Source organism: Vulpes lagopus, chromosome 21, assembly GCF_018345385.1.
Source record: "Vulpes lagopus strain Blue_001 chromosome 21, ASM1834538v1, whole genome shotgun sequence".
Lineage (NCBI taxonomy): Eukaryota > Metazoa > Chordata > Mammalia > Carnivora > Canidae > Vulpes > Vulpes lagopus.
The window spans coordinates 4724893-4749332 of NC_054844.1; the positions used below are offsets into that span (position 1 = coordinate 4724893).

At 42.6% G+C, this 24440-nt stretch overlaps 1 protein-coding gene across 1 annotated transcript in view; it reads left to right on the forward strand.

Annotated features, from left to right (window-relative positions):
- The window catches only part of PRMT8 (protein arginine methyltransferase 8), a 92173-nt gene that overhangs the window by 25164 nt on the left and 42569 nt on the right, over positions 1–24440 (forward strand). The window contains exon 2 of the mRNA XM_041735534.1: positions 12214–12399. Within this exon, the coding sequence (XP_041591468.1) occupies positions 12214–12399 (186 nt within the window). The remainder of the gene's footprint in view (positions 1–12213; positions 12400–24440) is intronic.

Consider the following 24440-nt stretch of genomic DNA (forward strand, 5'->3'; position numbering starts at 1 on the left):
CCAAAGCCCCTCCTCCTTTGCTCCCTGCTCCACACACCACCCCATAGCCTTCTACCCTCTAATATTTTAGCCTTGCAAACTCTCACTGCCCTGCTATCTCCAGAGTCTCACTTCCATTTCTTCCACTAAGACAGACTGCCAGCTGGATTTCCACTCCCTACACTTGCAGCCTGGATACTCACACTAGGCAATAAGCTGGGCCATTATGGGATTCCATTTTTTTGTTTGCCATCTCAGGGATACAGTCTTTCTTTCCCTGATGTTCAATGTCTTGAAAATTGTTATTTCTTATGTTTTGTCTGGCTTTTTGTCTGATCATGGGCATTTCCTGGGAGTGCTTTTAAAAATCCAGATTCCTGGAATCTGTCATTGGCCAATTTGAGGCCATCTTTGAGGTAGTGACCAAATATAAACCAGATGGCTGACATAGTCCTCTTTCTAACTGAAATGCCAGTATTTCCCATGCAAACTTGCATCAGCATCTCTGATTAAAGGAGTCAGTCACTTCTGCTCAGGATCTGGGTGGAAATACATTTATTTGGAGTAAATGGATTTGCTAGATAGAAAGTGTCTGGAGGGGTCCAGAGAAACTAGATGAGAATCTTATGATTTTCTTTCCAGTGTATGACTCTATAGCTCACTTTTCTTCAGCCATGAGCTTACCAGTCAGATGATGGAGCCTGAGGCATGAGGGTCAGCTCTGGGATTCAGACCAGCTATGCTACACAGGCTGAATCCATCAGTCGGCTTCCCTGAGCCACAGTATCATTACCTGCAGTTCTGGCCTTGCACTACTTGGTGTGAAGAGATTGTTGGGAAAATGTCTAATAGCCATGCTTGAATCTGTACTTGAAACCACTTGTAGTCTGTACAGATGGAATTATGGGTGCTTAGTAAATCCATTCTATATTTGAAAGATATTTTCTTCTCCTAGAAATCTCAGGAGATAAGACACTTCTTGATAAAGACATTTGGAGTACCATTGAACCATCCAAGGAGTGTTGAGTATTATTAGGATTCTAATAATTATTTTTCTCAGTTTGTTTCTTCCTGCTGTCTCTCCACCCTTTCAAGGGGAATGAAATGTCTCTACTGACATGGTGGGAAGAAGCCTCCTTCACTCTACTTTCATAATATATTTATGAAGGGCAATATCGACCCAATTGAAGTGTAAGGATACTGTAACCAACACATCTTTATTAAGCCCCAGCTCAATGCCAAGTATTAGAGGAGAAACTGTAACGCATAGGATATGGTTACTGATCGGAAAGAATTTACTTCTTGGTTGTGGAAGCAACACCTACAATTGTGAGACCATTTGTCAACAAAACAACACAGAATGTAACCAGTGGCTGTGGACTAGCAGATGCCATACGAGCTCAGAATAGAAGTAGAAGAGACCAGGTGTCAGGGGCTGGAAAAAATGACTGACTTTCCACGATGGCCATGTTCCTGAAGATAACAATGCACAATACTCAGAAAGCTCCCAGGAAGGGGAGCAGAATAGAACCTAGAGAGTGGACAATGTGGAGAGGGGGACCAGAGTCAGGCAGGCAGAAGAACAAAACACTAAGGGTAGCCAAAGCCACTGTATCTAGTGCCAGAAATGAGCCCAGAGAACATCCCAAAATAGCATAAAGGCAGAGATTCAGATTGCCACAGATGGAAGTCTCATGCTCCTTTACCACACTTTATAATTTCCTCTGAATATTTACATACTCAGCATCTTTCCATCATCACAGTAGGCTCGTGAAAGAAGGAGGACACTTAATTGTTGTCATCTGACAGTAAAGAAAACTGAAGGTAGGAAAGGTTAAATTGCTTTTGCATAGTGACCTGAATAGGACAAGAAAAAACCAAGACCTGAACCCACAGATGTTCTATTTATATGACCTCTGCCTGTTACCTTCTGCCTCCGTGGATGACCCAGCCTGGGATGGGGAGCCACAAATCCAGCTCAAGTCCTACATGACGATTTGACCCAAATATGAAACTCCAGCTTAGTCCAACTCTGAGTGAGGTGTAGGCGTGAGGACATTGGCTGTGTCTTTCTGCACATGTGCCCATACAGGAAAGCAGAGAAGGAAGCCAAGTGCTTGGTGACCTCTTTCAAGTCAAAGGAGAGAAAAAGGCTCTTGTTGCTTTGGGGAGGGAAAAGGGAGGAAGTGGGGTGGGGTAGAGGGGAGTCTGCTTTTTAAGACCATTAAGGAGGAAGAGCCAGGAGCCAAGCATCCAATTAACCTGACATCTCTTGCAGCCAAATATCTGAGGATATAAGAAGAGAATTTAATATGTGGAGGCTTGCGAGAAAAGTGACTAATAGCTGGAAAACAGCCCCAGTTTATTTAAAAAATAGGTCAGGCCCAACAAATCCAATAGATTCCTTCCCAGCAGTTACTGATCCAGGAGACAGAGGGAGTGCCGTGTGGGTGCAATGCCATTTTGATTTGAAGCAGGCGCTGCTGTTGTACCACAAAGAGACAACCAGGGGCTGATGGGAAGCACCCAGACACAGTGCACAGCTGCCGAGGACTGCCTTCGGAGGTGAGGTGCATTGTGACCCCGGCAATGACAGCAAGTTTGGGACTGGCCCAAGGCCACCTAGCCTAAAGATGGCACAGCTACACACACAATTCCAGCTCTTTCACTGTGGGAGCTAAGGTGATTTCTGCAAACTATGTCTGCCTCTGGTCCAAGTGTCCGAGGCCCAGCCCTGACATTGTTTGGAGTATCACAGGCTATGCCAGGCCAGGCCAGCCCTGGGAGCTGCATTAAAGGTCAGAGAGTAATGGAGAAGGCAGGTAGCTGTCCTCAGGTCTGTCTGGACCAGGAACTCATAGGCATCACTGCGGGGGAGTTCGTTAAATGTGCAGCTTGTTGGGTCTCACCCCCACAGACTCTAACTCTGTTGGTCTGGAGTGGGGCCTGAGACCCATCCCAAGGTGGCTGATTTTAATAGAGAAACAGGGTCCTAAATCAGAGTCCCACAGATGGTTTCCTCAGAACATTAATTTCTAGAGATGTTTATAGATCTCTCAGGAAAAAAAGGATGTCGCAGCCAGAAGTTTCATAGCAATAGACACCGTAATTCCTTCTTGAAGATCCACGATTTGTTTTAAGCAAATTAAAGGTTAAAAAGTATTGGAACTAAAGAAATCTCTTTACATTTTTCAGTATAAATATATATCAGATCATTATGTTGTACCTTAAACTTATATATTTTATGTCAATTATATCTCAATAAAGCTGGGGACAGGGAGAAAGAAACTCTCTTTAGCTTATTTGTCCAAATTTACTTGGCCATGCAACCCCTTTTCTAGGAGTATCTATTCTGTGGAAAATACAATGCAGAAAAATGTAGCTCTAGACCAGTGGAGCTCAAACTCTGTGATACATCAGAATCACATGGAGGTTTGTTGGAACAGATTGCTAAACCCTACCACAGAGATTATGATTCAGTGGTTTCTGGTAAAGGATGAGAATTTGCATTTCTTACAAGTTTCCAGGAGATGCTGCTAGTGGTGGTCTGGGGACTAGACATTGAGAACCTGTTTTAAACCCCTCGATAAGCCCTGGCTCAGGCAAGTGTCCTGCCAGGCCTCCTGGCAACATTCCCCAGTGCAAAGCATTCTTCGGGAGGAAAGTGGGAACTGAGAATAATGGGTGGCAGGACCTGAGGAAGGGGATTCCATGGAGTACAGCTTTGGAGGGAACTTGAGTCTAAAGTAATAAAGCATGTGAAGATGGGTTCTGCCAAGATGCCAATCATAGTAAGGACACTATAAAACAGGATGATCCCAGTGGGTGACAACAGCTGGCACTCTTTGTGATATGCATCAGTGCTTGGCCTTTCCCGAGGGGGGTCTAGAAAGAGTCTATGCCCTTAAAGAGCCAACTCTAGTGAGGGATATGAGGATGATGGTTGACAAATGTACAGGCCAGAGTGCCCTGGAGGGCCATGTACAGGAAGACAATACACAGTCTTGTGGAACCAGCAGCATCCAGATGCTTCTCCCCATCCCCCAGACTTGCAAGTTTCTGACTCCCAGAGTGAGAAACCGTAAGCTGGGGCTATGTACTCTAGCATAGCACTTTGTCTGGGGAGGCTGACTTTGACATTGCTCTGCTGGGACTCATCTTCAACCCAGATGATAGGAAACATGGCTGTGGAAGAGTAGATATGAGGGTGGAACTAGGGTTTTCTTTGTCCAATGGTAGACATGAAAACTATAGTTTTGATGTGATCTTGGACAATAGGAGAGGTCCACATGCCCAACAGAGCCCTTGCTTGCCTCGCTGTTGCCTGACATTCCACCATTAGGATTTTCTCCTTTCAGTTAAAGCTCTGGTCCCTATCTCAAGGCAGACAGATGGTGCTGGAAAAGCTCACGCCAGGTGATTATCAACTATATGGACCACATGATCAGCCTTGTGTGTAAACATCAGGATGAAGAAAGGGTGTGATGAGTGTCTGAGGGTGAATGTGGGCAGGGGCCAGATGTGAGCACAGACTAGAGGAAGGTGAGGGACAAAGGCATCTGGGAAAAAAGATATGGTGAGACCTGTGGCAAGGGAGTTACCCCTCCTCCCACACCCTCCTCTGCCCACCTGGGTGGTCCACCCTTTGCAGTCACCTTTCTGTCCCCTCCATGGGACCTCAAGCCAGGCAGGCTGCTGCTGAGGACAGAAGACTCAGGTCAGAAAAAGCTCTCTTGACATTTGGAAAACAGAGCAGGATTTGGCTCCTCCAGTGGAGCCTCTTGTTCTCAGAAAAATCGTTTTTACAGCTTGGGCTGGTGCCAGTAAGAGCCATTTATAACCCAATGGGCTTGGGTTAGCTTCAGCTGCCTGGTGCAGAAAGTGCTGGCTTTTCTCTGCCCCCTGCTGCCTAACTATTCCATTATATCTCCTTTATCTCCTCCCTCCTTCCTTAAGACCTCTTTTCCCTCTCCCTAGCCCCCTCCCACCCACCCATCCCCTCTCTATTTTCTTAGAGGTTCCAGTTCTGGATTTGCCTGTGTGACCCTAGATACATTCTCTTCCTTACGTGGGCTTCAGCTCCTCCTTCTACAAACTGGAGTTTACTGTTTGCTCTCTTTTAAACTCAGTTACCTTGGAGAGGTACCCACCTCTGCCTACCTTCCTCAGGGCTCTTTCTTTTTTTCAGTCATTACCTATTGACCCTTTTTCTGCCCCCAAGCCTGAGCTTCCTATCTGGGCCAGCTTTGCCACCTTTTTCTAAGCACAGAGCTCCTAGAAGTAGCTCAATTAAGCTTGATGTGACCAAACTAAACTAACCATAGCATCAATGTCAAGGGTGTGACTTTGATGTCTGTCTGATGGATATCGGTTTACACCCTGGCTCCATTACTTATGAGTTCTGACTGAATTTTTTTGAACATCAATTCTTTGTAAATTTCAGTGCTTTGTTGAATTACTATGAGAATTTTATGAGATGGTGTTCTTAAAGGGCTTAGCACAGTGCCTAGCCCTCAATCAGTGTTAGGGATCACCATCATCATCATCATCATCATCTTATCATCTAACATCTACTCTTATTTTCAGTTGGAAGTGAGTTAGGTTAAAAAAAAATGCTCTCCCTGAATCTCCACACCTGCCCCCCCTCCCCCTACTCTTTGAGGACCAGCTCAAACAGCACTTCTTCAGGAAGCCATCCTCCTTTTGGTCTTTGGTGTATCTTATCTCAGCATTTAGTGGAGCCTGGGCCCATCCACCCCAGCAGAATGGGGTGGGCTAGGAAGATCATAGCTGATTTGCTGGGGAGAAAAACTGTTGAAGATGCCTTGGGAAAGACCAGGCCTGGAGGCAGGTCACAGTGTCTGCAGAGTCCCAATCAGCAGTTGGCATTAAGAGTAGAAGACAAAATCACAAATCCTGACAGTGACAGGTGAGTCTCAAAAGATCAGGAAATCCAGCAACATGCTATTATGCAAATAGCAGTGCCCTGAGCCTGAGGCCTTTTGGAGGAGGTGGGAGAGCAAGGCAGGGCTGCCTGTACTCATTGCAGCACCAAGTATCCCACTGTGTCAAGGATGGAGACAATGATGCACCAGACAACAGGGCAAAGCAGGGAAGGCAGGGCTGAGTCTCTATGCTGCATAGAAGGGTGAAAATGTCTAGTGGGAAGGAACTTGTGCACAGGGAGAAAATTGGGGCTGTGATAGCCACAGCTGTGTGGAGACTGAGGGGCTGGGATTGTGCTGTTTGGCCTCCATCTCACACTGTAATCCTAACCCTTGTCTGCCCTCTCAGCCAATATATATACACAATATGAGTTGAAGTTTGAGGACTGCCTTTGCCCAGAGCCTCTGGTTGGCCTATGGAGGAGTCAGGGCTTCTGACTTTCCAGATAAGACCAAGTCCAAGACCCACCCCCTACATTGCTCAAGTATTTCCAGGACATAGAGGGTAGGCAGATGTGCTAAAGCCTGGGTTTTCAGAGCCCCTCCAAGAAACCTTCCATTGTGGTTGAACAAACTTTGATAGCTTCCTCAGAAACATCTGGATTCCTATACTGGTTTCTATATGCCTATGTGGGAACCTAGAGGGTTTGTATACACCTCTTTTCTTCCAAGAACCTGCACAGTGCCTTGCCACAGCTGATGTTCAGTAGGTATTGATGGAAAGAAAAGCAACACCCCAGGTAGCTGAATGCCTGGGGATCACGGGCCACTGCCATTTCCCACCCCACCCCCAGCCTCCTGGGACAAGGCACACCAATTGGCTAATGGGAAGAGTGCAAGTCTACTCTGCAAGAGGCTGAGCCAGGCTGACAGCCTTTGAGAACAGGGACTGGGCCATAGTTGCCTCTTTGTCCTTGTGATTTGACCTGTTGTTATTGAGGTGAATGAACCCCCAGTCCATGCACCCTCTAGCCTTATGAATGCAATGCATGGTACATACTTTCTAAGTTGGCAGCTGAGGAAAGAATCTCAAGGATCCCTGTGGAACAGGGAACCTTGGAATCAGAACTAAGGGGTGCAGGAGGCCCTGGGAATTCTAATTATGTATGTTGCCTGGACCAGCTAGGACTTTTTCTCTTCTTAATAGCTTTATTTTTTTTAAAGATTTTATTTATTTATTTGACAGAGAGAGAGGGAGAGAGAGAGAGAGAGAGAGAATATGAATAAGCAGGGGAAAGCAGCAGGTAGAGGGAGAGAGAGAAGCAGTTTACCCACTGAGTAGGGAGCCTGATGTGCGGCTTGATCCTAGGATCCTGGGTTCATGACCTGAGACAAAGGCAGAAGCTTAACCATCTGAGCTATTTGGACACTCCTTCTTAATAGCGTCTTTAAATAGAGTCAAGATTGGAGTCAGCTTCATGGATGGAGCCTTCTTCAGTGTTAGAAGTGATTGCACAGCTTCTTAATACAGTGTCCTTCTGGAAAAGTGAGGCTAGATAGAGGTTGTCTTTGTTTTGGTGCTGTTGAGTGGCCACTGGAGTGCAGTGCTTGTTTTGCACGTCCTCAGAGGAGGGGCAGTCAGAACTGGAGGGATGAGGACACAGCCTCCCTAAGCCTCTCCCCCCAGGTCTCCTGGTGCCTCCTAGAAGCCAGAAACCTCTTCTCCCTGGTCCAACCTCATTCCCCTCTACCTCCTTTCCTGGATGTCTCTTCCAAGGAGCCCCTTAGCCTGTCTCTGAGCAGATGGTTTCCATCCAGAGTGCCAGCCTCACCTTCTTTCCAGAGGTCTGGGATCACCTTCTTTTTCTTTTTTTTTTTTTTTTTGCTAACATTATTAAGTTTTGCTCTTTTCAAAAGTAGTAGTAGTATGTGTTAATGGCATACATTTTAGAAAGTAGCAACAAGCACAAGAAAGGAAAGAATTAACTGTTTACAATTTGACACCCTGTCATAATTGCCACCAATTCTGGTGACATCCTTGAGACTCCCCTCTTAACACAGGCATGAAAATATTTTAATTTTAAAAATATGATCATGCGGGGCAACCGGGTGGCCCATCAGTTTAGCACCGCCTTCGGCCCAGGGTGTGATCCTGGAGACCGGGGATCGAATCCCACATGGGGCTCCCTGCATGGAGCCTGCTTCTCCCTCTCCCTGTGTCTCTGCCTCTCTCTCTCTCTCTCTCTCATAAATAAATAAATAAATAAATAAATAAATAAATAAATAAATAAAATTAAAAAAATGTGATCATGCTGTCTATTCTTCTCCCACTTTTTCTCCTCAACCCACAGTTTATTGTGATCATATTTTTTTTATTAAACACTCTGCCATGACATTATAAGTGGTTATATAGCATTCTGTTGCATGGATGTACCCTAGTTTACATAATTAATTTTGTTTCGTGGAACCTCTAGGTTGACTCCTATTTTTACGTTGTCTGCCATGATTCTTTCCTCAGGATGAATTCTAAAAAAAGTAATTACTGGGTTTAAAGATTTGTGCTTTTAAAGACTTTTAATGCATTTTTATCAAACTGCCTTCCAGAAAAAATCCTTGTTAGAACTATATACAAGTACCTCTTTTTCTGTAGCCCTTACAAATGCAGTGTGTTCATAGTTGTGGGAGGAGTCAGGCTTATTTGGTAATTAAAAATGATAATTTTTGTTATAATTTGAAGCTATCTGGTTTCCAGAGGCCAAATATTTTTGCCACACATTCATTTGCCATTTGTGTTTATCTTCATGTGAATTGACCATAAGATCCTTTGTCCAATGCTAAGTGGGGGATGCTTGCTTTCCTCTCATTGATTTATAAGAGCTTTCTGCATATTAAGGATATTCACTTTTATCCATCTATGTTAGAAATGGACGTCTCAGTTTATCATTTGCCTTTCAATTCTATTTATGTTATTTGTTGACTGAGATTGCACTACTTTCTGTTTGCTAGACATCTTTTCTTATATGACTCAGTGATATTTCAAACTTCACAAATCCAAGTGGAAATTCATTATTCCCTCCTCTCACCCCACCTGCTCATCCTGCTGACTTGCTTATTCCTATTAATATCAGCACAGTTTTCCTGGTCATCCAGGCTTAAAGTGTTGAGGTCATCTTGGGTTCCAATCTTTTTCTTTTCCCCTATATCCTGTTTGTTGCCAACCCGTAGGCAATCTCTATGGAGATTTGATTTCTACAGTTTCTCTGGCAGGTGGGCCACAATGTAGTTCTGTAATTCTCTGGCAGGAGAATGGTAGTTCCTGTTCTCTATTTCTTGACTGGACCTTGGAAATGGCCTCATAAGTTCATACTTTGTTTCCCCAACCCCAGTCCCTTGACTTGTCATTTCTCCTCCTTGCCCCTCCTGCACATCACCACCACATTAATCTTCCTAAAACAGAGCTCAAGCATGGGACTCTGGTTACAAACCACCAACAGCTCCCCATTGTCTTGTATTTAATTACAACCTTTTAGCCTGGCCTTAATTTCCATTCAGTGGAATCTCCCACTATCTGGGCCAAGTTACTCCTCAAACAAGCTCACAGCTTTCCTGCCTGCCCCTTTACCTTGTTGCTCCAGCCATCCCCTCATAGAATTCCCTCCCACCATTTCCACCTACTAAAAATCCATTCAGAAAGCTCCCCACCTACCCCACTGCCAGCTGTCTCAAGCTTTTCTGATTCTTTAAAGGGCTTTCTCTTTGAAACCTCCAGAACAATTTGCTCGAGCTTCTCTTGTAAAACAAATCCTATTCCATCATCCAAGTAGAGACTTTTAAGGTTTACATTCCTACCAGTAAGGAAAGTCCTTTGAGGGCACTCTTCTATGTCTCCATTCTTCCACAGAACCTGTACAGTGCCTTGCCACAGCTGATGTTCAGTAGATATTGGTGGAATGAAAAGCAACACCCTAGGTAGCTGAACACCTGGACATCATGGGCCACAGCCATTTCGTACCCTACTCCCAGCCTCCTGGGACAGGACACACTTAATTAGCTAATGGGCAGAGTGTTAGTCCCCTCTGCAAGAGGCTGAGCCAGACTAACAGCCTTTGGGACCAGGGACTGGGCCACAGTCACCTCTTTGTCTTCATGGTTTGACTTGTGGTTATTGAGGTGAATGGCCCCCTAAATCCACTTATCCCTTTGCCTCATGATTGCAATGCATGGTACATGGTAGATACTTTGTAAGTTGGCAGCTGAGAAAAGAATCTCAGGGACATTGTAAGAAAGAAACCTTGGAATCAGATTGAATGGCAGCTAAGGGGTGCAGGAGGCTTCTGTGACCCTGACTATGCATGCTGCCTGACTTTTTCTCCCTTTAATATATTTAAATAGAGTCAAGATTGGGGTCAGCTTTATGCATGGAGCCTTCTTTAGCTTTAGAGGTGACTCTGCAGCCAGCATGGGAGTATGCAATTGACACAGTCTATTTTTAGCCTCCCAGAGACCGTGACCAACATCCCAAGCTGAGGGTGGGCACACCTGCTGCATTCTAATAAGGCAGCCCCAATTGCCTCTGCCAGCCAGCCAGGATCTCGCCGACCTTAAATCTGATGTTGCTAAACTGGGAAGTCTGCTTATTTCCCAGAGGCTGTAGCCTAGATACACCAGGAAAATGGGACCATCACACTCTCCTGAGCTCCGTCCCCTCTAGCCCAGGACACAGGGCAGTCTGGGGGCTGTACACACAGCACAATGGAGAGATGGAATCGCTTGGGGTTCTCGATCTTGCTCTGTCCTAGGGCTTCCCTATTTGCCTTGTTGGGAAGGAGGTTAATAAGTCTGAGCTGATTCAGCTTACAAATGAGAAAATAGAGGCATGAAACAGAGACATGTTTATATAATTGGAATAATCATGATAATGATAATAATAATATTAGGGCTTACTATTGCCAGGTGCTGTTCTAAATGCTTCACATATATGTACTCACCCAAACTTCTGGACTGCTCTCTCAGAGAGGTTTGATTATGAAGTCTATTTTATGGAGGGGGGAGACTGAGACACATGATGAGAAATGATTTCTGAAGGTCATGTGTCAGCGACTGAGTAGCAGGGTTGTGTTTCAAAGCCAGGCAGTGTGGCCTCAGGATTTACACTTTACACCGTAACACCTGCCTTTCAATATCTATTTCTAATTTTACTAGAGGCAGATGGATCCAGGAGTCCCGAAGGACTGGATAATACTGCTTCTCTATATTTAAAATTTCTTCCCTGCATTGAGGCTTCTACTGTGCTGCGCACACCTGGATTCCTATGCTCTGGGGAAAGAAATTTCTTCTCCTGGGATGACTACATGTCTGCAGTCAAGCCGAACTTTTTGGGCCACAAAACTCTCTGAACTTCCTCTCCTTCTCCCTCCTCTTTTAGCCTGTGAAGGAGGAGGGGCTGTCCAGTGGCGGGCAGCAGTAGTGGGGTGTAGAGAGGGGCAGGATTAGGAACTCAGAAAGAGCAGTGCTTGATCAGGTGCAGGCAGGAGGCCACACCATCAGCGTGAGTATTCAAAGTTCAGAGTAAACTTCTGCCGAAGTTCCGAGTACAGTTCACAGAAATCAGTAGGGAAGACAACAGGTATGAGGCCCCAGAACCTAAGAGGCCTACATTTTGGGGGATAAGTGCTGCCTGCTAGAGAGAAGCCCAGGAACTCAATCTTCCTAAGGGTGCAGGTGGGATTCAGTTTAACAAATACCTATTATGTGCTAGGCCCTTTTTTAAGCACTTCACAAACCAACTATCTGATCCTCAGGATGACTCTAGGACGTTGGAATCATTTTATTCCCATTTGAGGGATGGTGAAAGCAAGGCACTGAGTGGTTAATAATTTTGCCCAAGGTTGGTTGCATAGCTCCTAAGTGGCAGAGCTCGGGTTCCAGTTTTGGCAGACTGGCTCTGGAATCTATACTCCAGCCACCATGCTATGTGATGCTATACATCTCTTCCTTTTCTATAGTGAATAGTGTTCACTATTTGCCTATAAGTTCACTATTTACCTATTGTCTTCATTTAACAGATATGGAAACTGAGGTCTAGACTGGCTCAGATCACCTGACTAGTAAGTGATAGAATTGGGTTAAATTGAGGTCTTTTTGGCTCCTCAGTAGCATGGCACCTCTCCACAAATCAGTCATCAGTTGGCATGCCAAAAAGCTGGAAGAGTCCATCTGCCCCTTAGGAGTGACTGCTGTGGCCGACTGGAGCCTCAGGGCTTAGAGAAGGGAAGGAAGGAGGGGCATCATCTCAGAGGGCAGGACCTTGTTGCAGCTGTTGACACTAAGTCCCTTCTCTTCCCCTCAGGTGAGCAGTTCCCCCCCGCAACCCCCTCAACCCGTCGTCCCACCCAAGCCTGTGCAATGTGTCCATCATGTGTCCACTCAACCCAGCTGCCCAGGACGGGGTAAGATGTCCAAGCTGCTGAACCCAGAGGAGATGACCTCGAGAGATTATTACTTCGACTCCTATGCCCACTTTGGGATCCATGAGGTAAACCATGTTGAGCTTGGCCCTGCTGTTTCACCACTGTTTTCTGAGGCAGCATAATGTGTTCAACTGTCTACTGTCATAAAGTGGGGTTTCCCAGTGTTCCAAGGCCCCTGGCCCTCCCTGCCTCCTGTGAGTCTCTCTGGGAGAGGGTCAGGGCCAGGCTCACAGCAGGTGAGTAGCTGGAAGCATATGTCTGTGTGTTTCCCAGCCAGACAGCAAGGAGCCTTAGGGTTTCTTTGTTTTATGGTCCAACACCTGTGTCTCTTCTTGACCCTAAGTCCAGGTGATCCAGGTGGACCAGGTGTCTTTGCTGTAGGTGCCTGCTCGAGGAGCTCAGATGCTTTGTAGCTTGAGTCCTGAGGCCGAGGACACCTTCCAGAGGCCATGCTGTCTGGTCTTCAGGGAGGCATGAACATGAACCCTTAGGTCCTAGGCCAATGAGCACCTCCAGGGGAAGAAATGCAGCAAGCCCCCTCAATGACCTGGTCCAAGTCTGCCACCCTGATAGATTCTCAGGAAGTTCTTATGTCTAAATAATTGTCTTGTACCATAGCAGGGAAGATTTATGTTCATTGTAGAACAGAACAGAGCTTCCCTACAGCCAGGAAAACTCCACCCCCATCACCTCCAGCATTTTCTCCAGTCACCCAGATTGGGGAATGCTTCCTCATTAGCTGGGTGCTTACGCAATGCCAGGCACTGCTCTAAGCACATTATATGTATCATTCTACTAAATCCTCCTAAGAACCATATGAAGAAAATATTTCTATTATCCCCTCACAGTATGAATAAATATTGAAAAAAGGAACAAAGCCTTTCTGGCTTTGCAAATGCATTTTCAAAATAAGTCTCAAAGTTCCCCCTTTCAATTAGCTGCTTCTGTAAACCCTTCCTGTAACAGACTGGTGACACTGTCACTGCCAGAAGAGTTTTTAAAAATAATAGCCAGCGCTTTTTTCCCGTTTGGTTTTTTGAGTGCTTACATGCTGGGTGTCATTCCAAGATTTCACATGATTGGCTCATTTATTCCTCAGGTCAACCGTATGAAGTTGGTCTTAATATTATTTTGTCCCCAATTTTATTTGTAATTATTTGTTTTTAAACAAGGCAAATCTGTATTATTTAGTAATTACTCTTTTTGTTTCTGTTTTGATTTCATATATTTCTTTTTCTAAAAAAGCATATGGTCCCCTATGCCATACACCCACCTATATAGAAGTAATACAAATTTATTATAATGAACTTATGGAATACAAGATTATTTGTTCCCACTTTTTACATGAGGATGTGAGATCATAAGAATGCAGATCAACTTTAATTCATTGCTTCTTTTGCACACAAGGTCACACGCTAATAAATGGCAGAGCTAGGAATGAAACCTTCACATTTGGGGCCCAGGGCTCCATTCCTAACTACCATGCCATATAGACTTTAAACCAGGTCTTTCTTTCTTTCTGGAAACGTTGACTGTGTTCCTGCTTGTTCCTTTGCAATTCTATACGGAGATAGAGAGTGAAGGAAGGATCCCTCAGTTAATTCTAGACTCGAGGGCTCATTCACTCCCAGGAGACTCAAGGTTTGATCCCCCAAGAACTACTATCCACATAAAAGTGTTGGGCCTGGATCTGCTGGGGAAGAAGGTAAGGTCCTGTATTTGTTCTGGGGGTCCTGGCCCAAGAGGGCCTGGGCAGCTGGGCTTGCTGCTTGTTCTTGGTGGCTCAGACGTCATCTTACTGCAGATAACTGATCTAACTGTACCTTTCCTGATCCTGCTCTCCATGGGAGTGGGTGCTGGGGTGAGGTGATGCACTGAGCCTTGTCTCGGGCCTGTAAGAGGTTCTGGGAGGCAGAAAGGACATCTTCAGGAACTCATCCTGTCCCTAATTAGAGGACACATCATCCATGTGACAAATTTGAAGAGGCATGTGGTTCTGGGCACCTATTTCAAGGTAGATTCCTAGGAAGAGATGCTAATTTCCCCTGAAATGCCTCCCCTTGCGCTTGCCTGAAATCACTCCTCAAAAAAACAACCAATCATGATGCCTATCCTTCCCTAGTCTTTAAGCTCCACTCCGCCAATGGAGCCTCCTGTGATTGACCCCTGGGACACCTCCCTCTGAATGACTAAGTTCCTGCTGGTCCACATCTTTGGCTCCTACGATGTGCTCTGTGCTATGATTAACCTCTATAATTCCCAGGACTTGGTTCCGCCACCTCTAACCCTAACCCAGGGCTTGACACCTGGCTGATTTGTAAAGGTTTGTTGACATGGCTGCTAATCTGATCACTTAGGTGATGCCTGGTCAGCACGTGACTCGGCATCTGGGAGGGTGTGGTCTCTAGTGGAGGAAGAAGCCAAGAGCCATCAGATAAATACTGGACCAGCTTCCCTCCATTTTATGTTCTGATAGAAAATCCAAGCTTGTACATGAACATATATAAATTATAGTGCAGATTAAACTAATAAACATGGAGCAAATTATCCTCCAGTCACACATAACATTTCTCTCCTTAGTAACCTGCCCTGGAATAGTTTTAGTAACACTTTGCACCTGGAAGTACTTCTGATCACCTAGCTTAAATCACTCCTGCTACTGTAGGCCATCTATCACTAGATCTAGCTTCTGGGGAAATGCATAGGTCTTCAGTGTAGAGGTGGCTACCTAGTCTTCCTGCACCCTTGAGGTTTCCTTCAACCCTATTTGGTCTCCAAGATCATCTGGTATAAAAAAAGTTAGGAGGGCATGTGGATAGACTCTGAACACTGTTTTTTGCAGAGACAGGGCCTGCTCATTTCTCATTATCAAACACCAGCAATCTCCATTCTGTGCCAGACAGCTTGCGGCGATGCCTTTGCCTCCTCAGTCTGGACAAGACCCATACCTCACCATCCAGAGCTGAGCTGGCCATTTGACAGTCTTGTCCCATCATTAACAAAATGCTTACAGGGGCAAGCAGCAGCATCACCAACTTGCTGATTAATAGTGATCAGTGAATGTTTAGGAAACATGGTGAGGGATGGTTTTGGTTTTATTAGTCTGTAAATACAAACAAGAAGTGTTGAGTTTGAGGGATGGCACTGCTGGGGGCTGGAGAGCACAGTAAGAGGTGATTCTGGACACTTCTATTCTTCTATCCTGTGGCCAAGACCATGGTGTTGTTACAAGGCAATTCTGAGAGGAATGGAGTCTTGAATAGGAGAGGAAAGGACAGATGTGTGCTTACTGAGGCTTCTGCTCAGAGGGGAGGAGGCCAGATCCATGACCTCCCAAATCCCAGCTGTGAATTCCAAGTGTCTTTGACAGTTGGTCCCTGGGCTTGGTTCCTCAGCAGCCAGAAGAATCCCTGCCAGTGGGGCCATGTTCCCAGCCCCCCAGTCCTGGCCACCCATCTCACTCCCAGCTAGCTCTCTTCTTGACAATCTTGCTGCAGGTTCTTTTGAAATAGATTCTTCAGGGCCTCATTTCCCAGCAATTAGTCAATGTGCTGTCATGTGTTTAATAGGCAGGGAAGCTGGGAGACAAAGGCATCCACAGCTGGGGGCTGGGAATTGTTTTCAACAAAGAGTGACATACTCTTGTCTGAAATGTCTGGAGACTTATTTGGCTTTTCTCTACTAGGGATGCTTAAAGTAGGGAGGGAGGGAGGGAGGGAGGGGAGAGAGCTTCTCTTTTGGTGAGGAGCTGGGGAAGCCTTGCTAAGTCACAACTCTTCTCCCAGAACTTACACCTTTGGACCTAACTCCTGTGGTCTGGAGCCTTAGAGGAAAGAAGGGGTCAAAGAAATAACAGAAGGCATTGAATTAAAAACGGGCATCGGGAGCTCCCCTTTAGCAACAACAGAATCTGTGGAGGCACCGGGCCAATCTAATTTCATCAAGACAGGTAGTAAAGACTTCCAACTATGGCTATGGCTGACATATCTCCAAAAACTTTGCCACTATTTTGCCTCCATTCCTCAGTTATTTGCTCACCTTCAACTGTTTTCTTGCATGGATGAAAATAGTGACAGTTGTCACAAAGAGCCAGAGCTAACGTTTTTTGTAACACTACATTTATTTAATCATCACCGGAACTCTATGAAGTAGGTACTATTATCAGTCCATTTTCCAGAAGGTGAAATAGACACACAGAGGCTAAATGATACTCTGGGTTAAAGACCTCAAAAGTATGGGAGCTGTGATTTGAAAAATACAGGTGAATCAATTTCTAAAACTGATAACAATAGCAAACCAGCAACCCTCTGTATTGATTTTCTCAAGCAATAAAATGATATCTGGAACAGCCATCATAATTGGAATCACCACCTGATTATGTTTATGATAATCTATGGTCATTCTCCAAGATCCATCTCTGTCTTCTCACAGGCAAACAGGCCACTTGAATGGGGATGTGGGTGTCCTGGAATTAGTGTCAGTTCAGAATGAGTGTCCAACAATCCTCAAAAATGTGTTTATTTTCTTTCCTCCCATATAGTCACACAGTAATGTGGTAATGGCTGCAGGTCCTCTTGGTGAAGACTGGAAGAAAAATGAACAATCCATTTTTGGAAACATAACAGGGTTTTCTTTACAGAACATGGCTTTTCCTTCATCAAGGGGTCTGGCTCTGTTAAACTGGCTCACATCTAGGAATCAACTGAGCAGCATGACTCTCAATTTGGTGATTCAACTAGATCTCTGTTCAGTATACTTATAATTTTTCTGTGTAAACAGATCAAGTAAGAATTCAGTATGCTTCCCAGCTATTTCTTTTCTAGAGACTCTACGATCTCTTTTCTAGAGACCTATGGCCGACACCAAGTCTGCAAGTCAGACTGTTCTAAATACTGCTCTGGCTCCCAACACCTTTGTAGTAACCACATCCACCTAATATATGGTGATGAAGTGCTATGATTTGACCTGTGCCTCTGCAGAATCCCAGTTTGATATTACTTCCATTGCACTTAGGGATCTCAGTTTGATGGCAGCAGTTCCCACTGTAATTTCTGACCTATAGAGAAGAGCAACCACAGAGCTCTTCAAGGATGCTGGGCTCCCCTTGCACACTTACTTTTCACAGCCGTGGTGAAAGGTCTGTTCTCTGATATTGGTGAGTAGTTCTCACATGACGAATGTGCTCCAACATTCCAATCTTCTAAGTCTTTGGATACCTTTGTCTTCAGCATACCAAGGAAGTTCTAGCATTTCAACTTCATTTAGTGGGGGTTAACCTTGGGTCCATGTTTCAGCTACCCAACCAAACCAACTGTTAGAGGCCTTCTAAGCCTCTAAGAAAAAAGTGAATCCAGAAGCTCTGCTTAGTAAGCCCATATCAATAAACTTGGCCTCATCCAACTTTACATTCCTTCCATGCTAATACCACATCCCCATACATATTCCCCAGGATTCGATCTACATAAATGGGAAATATCCTGTAGTCCTTGTGATGTGACTGCTTATGAGTCATATTTTATACCTCACCCTTTGGGGTCTGTTTGAGTTGAATCTAGTTATAGGTCTAGCAGCAAAGAAAGCAGGGTTAGGTCCTGAGGAGAATCAGCAGTACTTTCAAGCAACTATCTCAATGGAGGCCAATATGATTCTTCAGGAAAAGGAAAACTAAATCCCTCAGGCAGGGGTAGAAGATGCTTCTACTGGCAAAGAAGATTCTGTAATTTAGGAACTTGAGGTCCCACCTTCATCATATGTTACCTATATGTTTCCATGCCAATTTTCAAGATCCTGTTTTTTCTCAACAGATGCCTCAACTTTAACAAAAGAGGCCTTACAAGGATGGTAGCGCAATTTGTGTAGTAATTCAGGCATTTGCAAAGCTAGACTTTGGATTTGGTTTTTGGAAAGCCTGACCCTATACCTACAGGAAATGTTTTTGTTTGTATGTTTGTTTTCTCCAGAGAAATCAAAGAAGCTTTTGGGTCTATATGCAAATCTTGAGCTGGGAATTTAAATTCCTAAGGTTATTTTCTTTCTCCAAGTTCTTTAGAATAGTTGGTAGCAACCAACCAAGTAATCCACCCATTATACTTCTTGTGTTGACTAAAATATTCTAAGGCAGCAAATACTTGATCATCCAAATCTGGTTTTCCATAGATACTTTATTAAAAGTAACTAAAGTAATATTTGACTCCTTTGCCATTTCATGCTACTAACCACCAATGTCCTCCTTATGAATAGCAATAGAGTCATTAGAGCCTTTAATTCTAATCAGATTCCAGAAAACTCAAAATCAATTCAGGGAATATATCCTTATATTCTCAGTATCAAATTCTGTATCAGTCAGAGTTCAACCATGAAAGTAGATTCAGTAGAATGGATATATAGATATAACCGTACAGAGAATTAGCTTATGTAATTGTGTAAGGCTGTTGTCTCCATGTCTGATACCGGAGCTTGAAGTCCACAGGGCAGGTAGTCAGAAAGGAATATGAATGTAAAATATTGGGGGATCAGGAGTAGCTAGAACCAATAAGCACAAGCTTGAACCCTATGTGGACAGACTGGAAGACATGCTCATTCTATTGCCTTTGACTTTGGTGGTAAGCATATCCTATAGAGGCTGGGTGTTTCACCATGGAGCTAAACATACATAACCAGCCCAGGAGACAGAGAAACAGAAGAAGGCCCAGCTGCCGCTTCATGCCAACAAAGTGAGTCAACATATTGTCAATGACAGGTGGGCACATTGTCAATGACAGGAAAGATTCCTGCCTCCTTTTTACCTTCCAAATCTCACAAGAATCTCCTCTGTGACCCACTTTAACTGGTAACATAGTAGAAAGAGAATTCTGGGAAATGTGCATAGCCTGGCCAAGGTGACACATTACAAAGCTTAAAAAACATGAAGCAAAGTCTATAGAAATAGAAGGAGAAAAATACAAATCCCTAACTATGGTTAAATTTTTAAAAATACTTCTCTTTTGATAATTGATAGAACAAATATACAAAAGATTAGTAAAATGTGGAAATTTGAATGATACAACCAAATAACCTGACCTAATAGGCTTTTGCAAATATTGGCTCCCCAAAGTAAAAGAATAGACATTCCTTTTAAGAACACATTGAAATATTCACTAAGCTAGATCATATGCCAGGCCATAAACAAACCTCAATACATTCCAAAAGACTGAAATCATGCAGACTATGTGATTTTGATCATAATGAAATTAAAAGTAGAAACCAAAACCAATAAATTATGTAGAAAATCTCTAAATATTTGGAAATTAAGCAGCACTGAAACAGGGTCAGAGAAGAAATAACAAGAGAAATTAGAAAATATTGCACACTGAATGATAGTGAAAACACAATGCTGTGAGCTGAATGTTTGTGTCTCTCTCAGTATTCATATATTGAAATCTTAACTCCCAATATATTGGTATCAGAAGGTAAGGCCTTGGGGAGGTTAGTAGGTCACGAAAGTGGAACCCTCACGAACGGGATTAGTATCCTAAGAGGAGACATGACACAAGAGTCCCAATAAGTGAAAGAAGGCAAGAGAGTGAGGTCAGAGTCAGAGAGAGAGATTTAAAGACAATGGAGACAGATGTTACAGTGATGCAGTTGCTGGCTTTGAAGGTGCAAGGAGCCATGAGCCAAGGAATGCAGGTAGCGTCAAGGAGCTGTAAAAGGCAAGGGGATGGATTTTGTATGAGATCTTGCAGAAGGAACACAGCCCTGCCAACACCTGATTTTAGGTCTAGGAGACCTGGATGAGACTTCTGACCAAATCCATATTGTTTTAAATCACTACGTTTTTGGTAATTTGTTGCAGCAGCAGTAGAAAGTAACAGTCTCCTAAAAGTTCTGCTAAAGTTATTTTTTGTTTTTCCCCATATTTAAATATTTATTTAATCTTTATTTTTTACAAATATTTAACCTTTAAGTAATGTTCTATGTCCTGTGAGGTTATGGTTCGGTCAGTATTTTCTCACAAATCGTTAGGCACTGCAGTATCATTTATTAGATAATCTATATTTCTCTCAGCCAAATAAATTTATAATGTATTCTGGAATCTTGAAAAAATAAAAGAGACATGAGGGCTTGGCTTTTCACTCTGCTCTCCACCACATGAGAATACAAGGAAAATATGACCATCTGCAAACCATGAAGCAGGGCCTCAACAGAAAATGGATCTGCTGGCACCTTGATCTTGGACTTTCTAGTCTCCAGAACTGTAAGAAGTAAATGTTTGTTTTTTAAGCCACCCGGTCTGTGGTATTTTGTTATAAGTCTGAACTAAGAAACTGACACATGAAAATTTGTGGGATGTAATTAAAGCAAAACTTAGAGGGAAATTTATAACTTTATTTATTTATTTAGAGAGAGTGGGGAGAGGTAGAGGAAAAAGGAGGGAGAGAATCTTAAGGAGGCTCCAAACTCAGTGTGAAGCCTGACTTGGGGCTCAATCTCATGACCCTGAGATCATGACCTGAGCCAACATCGAGAGTCAGACTCTTAACTGAGCCACCAATACACACCAGAAATTTATAACTTTAAATGTTTATATTAGACAAAAAGCAAGGTACAAAATCAATGATCAAAGCTTCCACTTTATGAAGCAAAGAAAGCAAATAAAACCCAAGTAAGTTTGAAGAAGCAAATAGTAAAGATAAGAACACAAATCAATGAAGTAGAAATAAAACGAGAGAAAATCAACAAAGCTAGAAGTTAGTTTTTGAAAAGACTAAACTGATAACCCCTAGTTAGAATGATCGAGAAAAAGTCAGATAAAATACAAATTATAATCACATAAAGGCAAGGACATCAGTAGAGATCATATAAACATTTGAGAGGTAATTTGAGAATATTATGACAATGTTATGCCCATTTGATCTCTTAGCTGAAATGGATAAATTCCTTGGAAAAACTCTTGGTCAGAACTGATGTAGGAATGCATGGAAAACTAAAACATCCTTCTGTCTATTAAAAAATGGAATCTTCCCACAAAAAGGACTCCAGGCCCAGATGGATTTACTGTTGAATTATATGTCAAATATTTGAAGAAGAAAAATATGAGGAGAGAAAACTTTCTAACTTGTGTGATGAGCTCAGTCAGCATAACTTATTACCAGAGAAGGTAAGAGAAAATTAAAGATTAACATCTATCATAAATATAGATAGAAACATCTGCAACAAAATATTGGTAAATAAAACCCAGCAATATTTTAAAAGGATAATACATCATGACAAAGTGTTGGTTCAGCGTTTGAAACCAATCTATGTAGTTTATCATATCAGAATAAAGGAGAACAGTCACATACCATTTCAATGAATGTAGAAAAAGCATGTGACAGAATTTAATGCCAATCATGACAAAAGCTCTCAGCAAATTATAAATAGAAAAGAACGTCTTTATCTGATAAAAGACATTTATAGAAAGCCCACAGCTAACATTATACTCAATGATGACATTTATATTATTGGAACAAAGAAAGAATGTGTCTTCTCCTATTTTATTCAATGTTTTATTGCCTGGCAGTCCTTGCCAGTGCAGTAAAACAAAAGGAAAGAACAAAAAATATAAGGCATACAGATAGGAAAAAAGAAGTAAAATTTTCTTCATTCATAAGTGGCAAGATTTTTTACCACCAGAAAATAGAAAAACAAAGGAATCTATTAAAAAATCATGCTACAATTAATATGTGAAGGGAATAAGCCTGCAAAACACAAGGTCAATATGTAGACTGACATAAGACAATTGAAATATGAATTTTTTTAAAAAAAATCATATACAGTACCTTAAAGTAAAATAGTTGAGAGTCAATGTAACGAAAGAAATGCAAGACTTCTAAAGCCTATATAAAACATTGCAGAGAGAAAACAAAACAAAACAAAACAAAAAAAACATTGCAGAGAAATTAAAGAAGACCTAAGTAGACGGAAGGCTGTGTCAGTGTTCTGGACTGTGAGACTCAATATTTGTAAGATTTCAGTTCTCTCCAAGTTGACCTACAGATTCAGTACAATTTCAATCTACTCCAGGGGCTGTTCTTTGTGAATCAAGAAGCCGACTCTAAAATATATATGGAAATGCATAGGATTTAAAAAAAAAAAAAAGAAAAAGACCCCCCACCCCCAAATACCAAAACCTCGTAAAAGAAGAATTAGGGCTCACACTACTTTATTTCAAAGTTAATATAAAACTGCAGTAATCAAGTTAGTGTTGAATTGGTACATTAATGGAACAGATCAGAGAAGTCACAAATACATAGTCAATCGATCTTTGACAAGGATGGCAAGGTAAATCAATGGAGGAAATGGTAGTCTATTCTATAAACGGTGCTTACATCATCTGCTTTATATAAAAAAAATGAACTCACATTCCTAACTTACACCATATGAAAAAATTAATTTGATATGAATCATAGATTTAAAGGTAAAAACCATCTGAAAGAAAACATAGAAGAGTATCTTTGTGACCTTCAGATTGACAAAAATTAGGCAGGACTCAAAAAAATTCTAATCATTAAAAAAAAAAAACACCTAAAAACTTGGCCTTTATCAAAACTAAAAAACTGCTTTTCGAAAGACAACATCAAGAAAATGAGAAGGCAAATCTCAGATTGGAAGAAGATATTCACAATATGTATGTCTGACAAAGGATTTGTTTCCAGAATATATAAGTTCCTACAATTCAATAAAGAAAAGACAAATAGGTAAAAAAAAAAAAGTGGACAAAAGACTCAGACACATCATAGAAGATTTATATGAATAGCCAATAAGTTATCTACATCAATGATATCAGGGAAATGCAATTAAAACTGCAATGTGATACGAGCTCATATCTACAAGAATGAATAACATTTTGAAAAGTGATAATACTAAGTTGCTGGCATGTAAAACAGCTTGAGAGCTCATTCATTGCTGGTGGGATCATGAACTAGAGTAACTATTTTGGAAAACTGGTAGTTTCTTATGAAATTAAACACCTACCAGCAAACTGACTTCTAGGTATTTACCCAAGGAAAATGAGACATATCATTGAAAACACTTATACAAGAATGTTTGTACCTGCCTTATTTGCAACAATCCAAATACCCATCGACAAGTGAATGGATAAATGTCCATACAGTAGGATACTAGTCAACAACAGCAAGAATAAGAAAAAAGGAACAAACCTTGGATATGTGCAAAAAAGTAAATGAATCTCAAAAACCTTATGTTGAGCAAAGGAAGCCAGACACAAAAGTGTACATACCATATGATTCAATTTATATGAAGGCAGAAGGAAGCTTTAGTGATAGAAGTTAGATGATTGGTCACCTGGGTGGGGATGGGGATTGACTGCCAAGGGGCATTAAAGACTTTCTAGGGGTATAGAAATGTTCTATATCTTGATTATAGTGGTGGTTACCCAGGTATATACATTTGTCAAAACTCTTATCTTACCCTGCATTTAAAATAAGTGCTTTTTATCATATGAAAATTATGCTAAAATTATACTTAAATTATACTGTAATCCCAATACTATTGGGGATGAGTTAGTCAGAAGCATTGGGGTGCCTGGGTGGCTCAGTCAGTTAGGTGTCTGACTCCTGATTTTTGCTCAGGTCAGGTCATGATCTCAGGATTGCGAGATTGAGCCCAAAGGTCAGATGCAGAACCTGCTTAACATTCTCTCTCTTCCTCTCCCTCTGGCCCTATGCCCCTGCTTTTCTCTCTCTGAAAAAAGAAGAAGAAGAAGAAGAAGAAGAAGAAGAAGAAGAAGAAGAAGAAGAAGAAGAAGAAGAAGGAGGAGGAGGAGGAGGAGGAGGAGGAGGAGGAGGAGGAGGAGGAGGAGGAGGAGGAGGAGGAGGAGGAGGAGAGGAGGAGAAGGAGGAGAAGGAGGAGAAGGAGGAGAAGGAGGAGAAGGAGGAGAAGGAGAAGAAGGAGAAGGAGAAGAAGGAGAAGAAGGAGAAGAAGAAGTATTTGCTGACAGCTTGAATGGAAAAAGATCCCTGCCTCACCACTATTTGCAAATTAATCATATTTTCCTTAGGTTGGGGACAGTTGTAAGGGGTAACCTACTTTCTTTTTGGTCACAAAGGACTTAAATAGTGGTGGA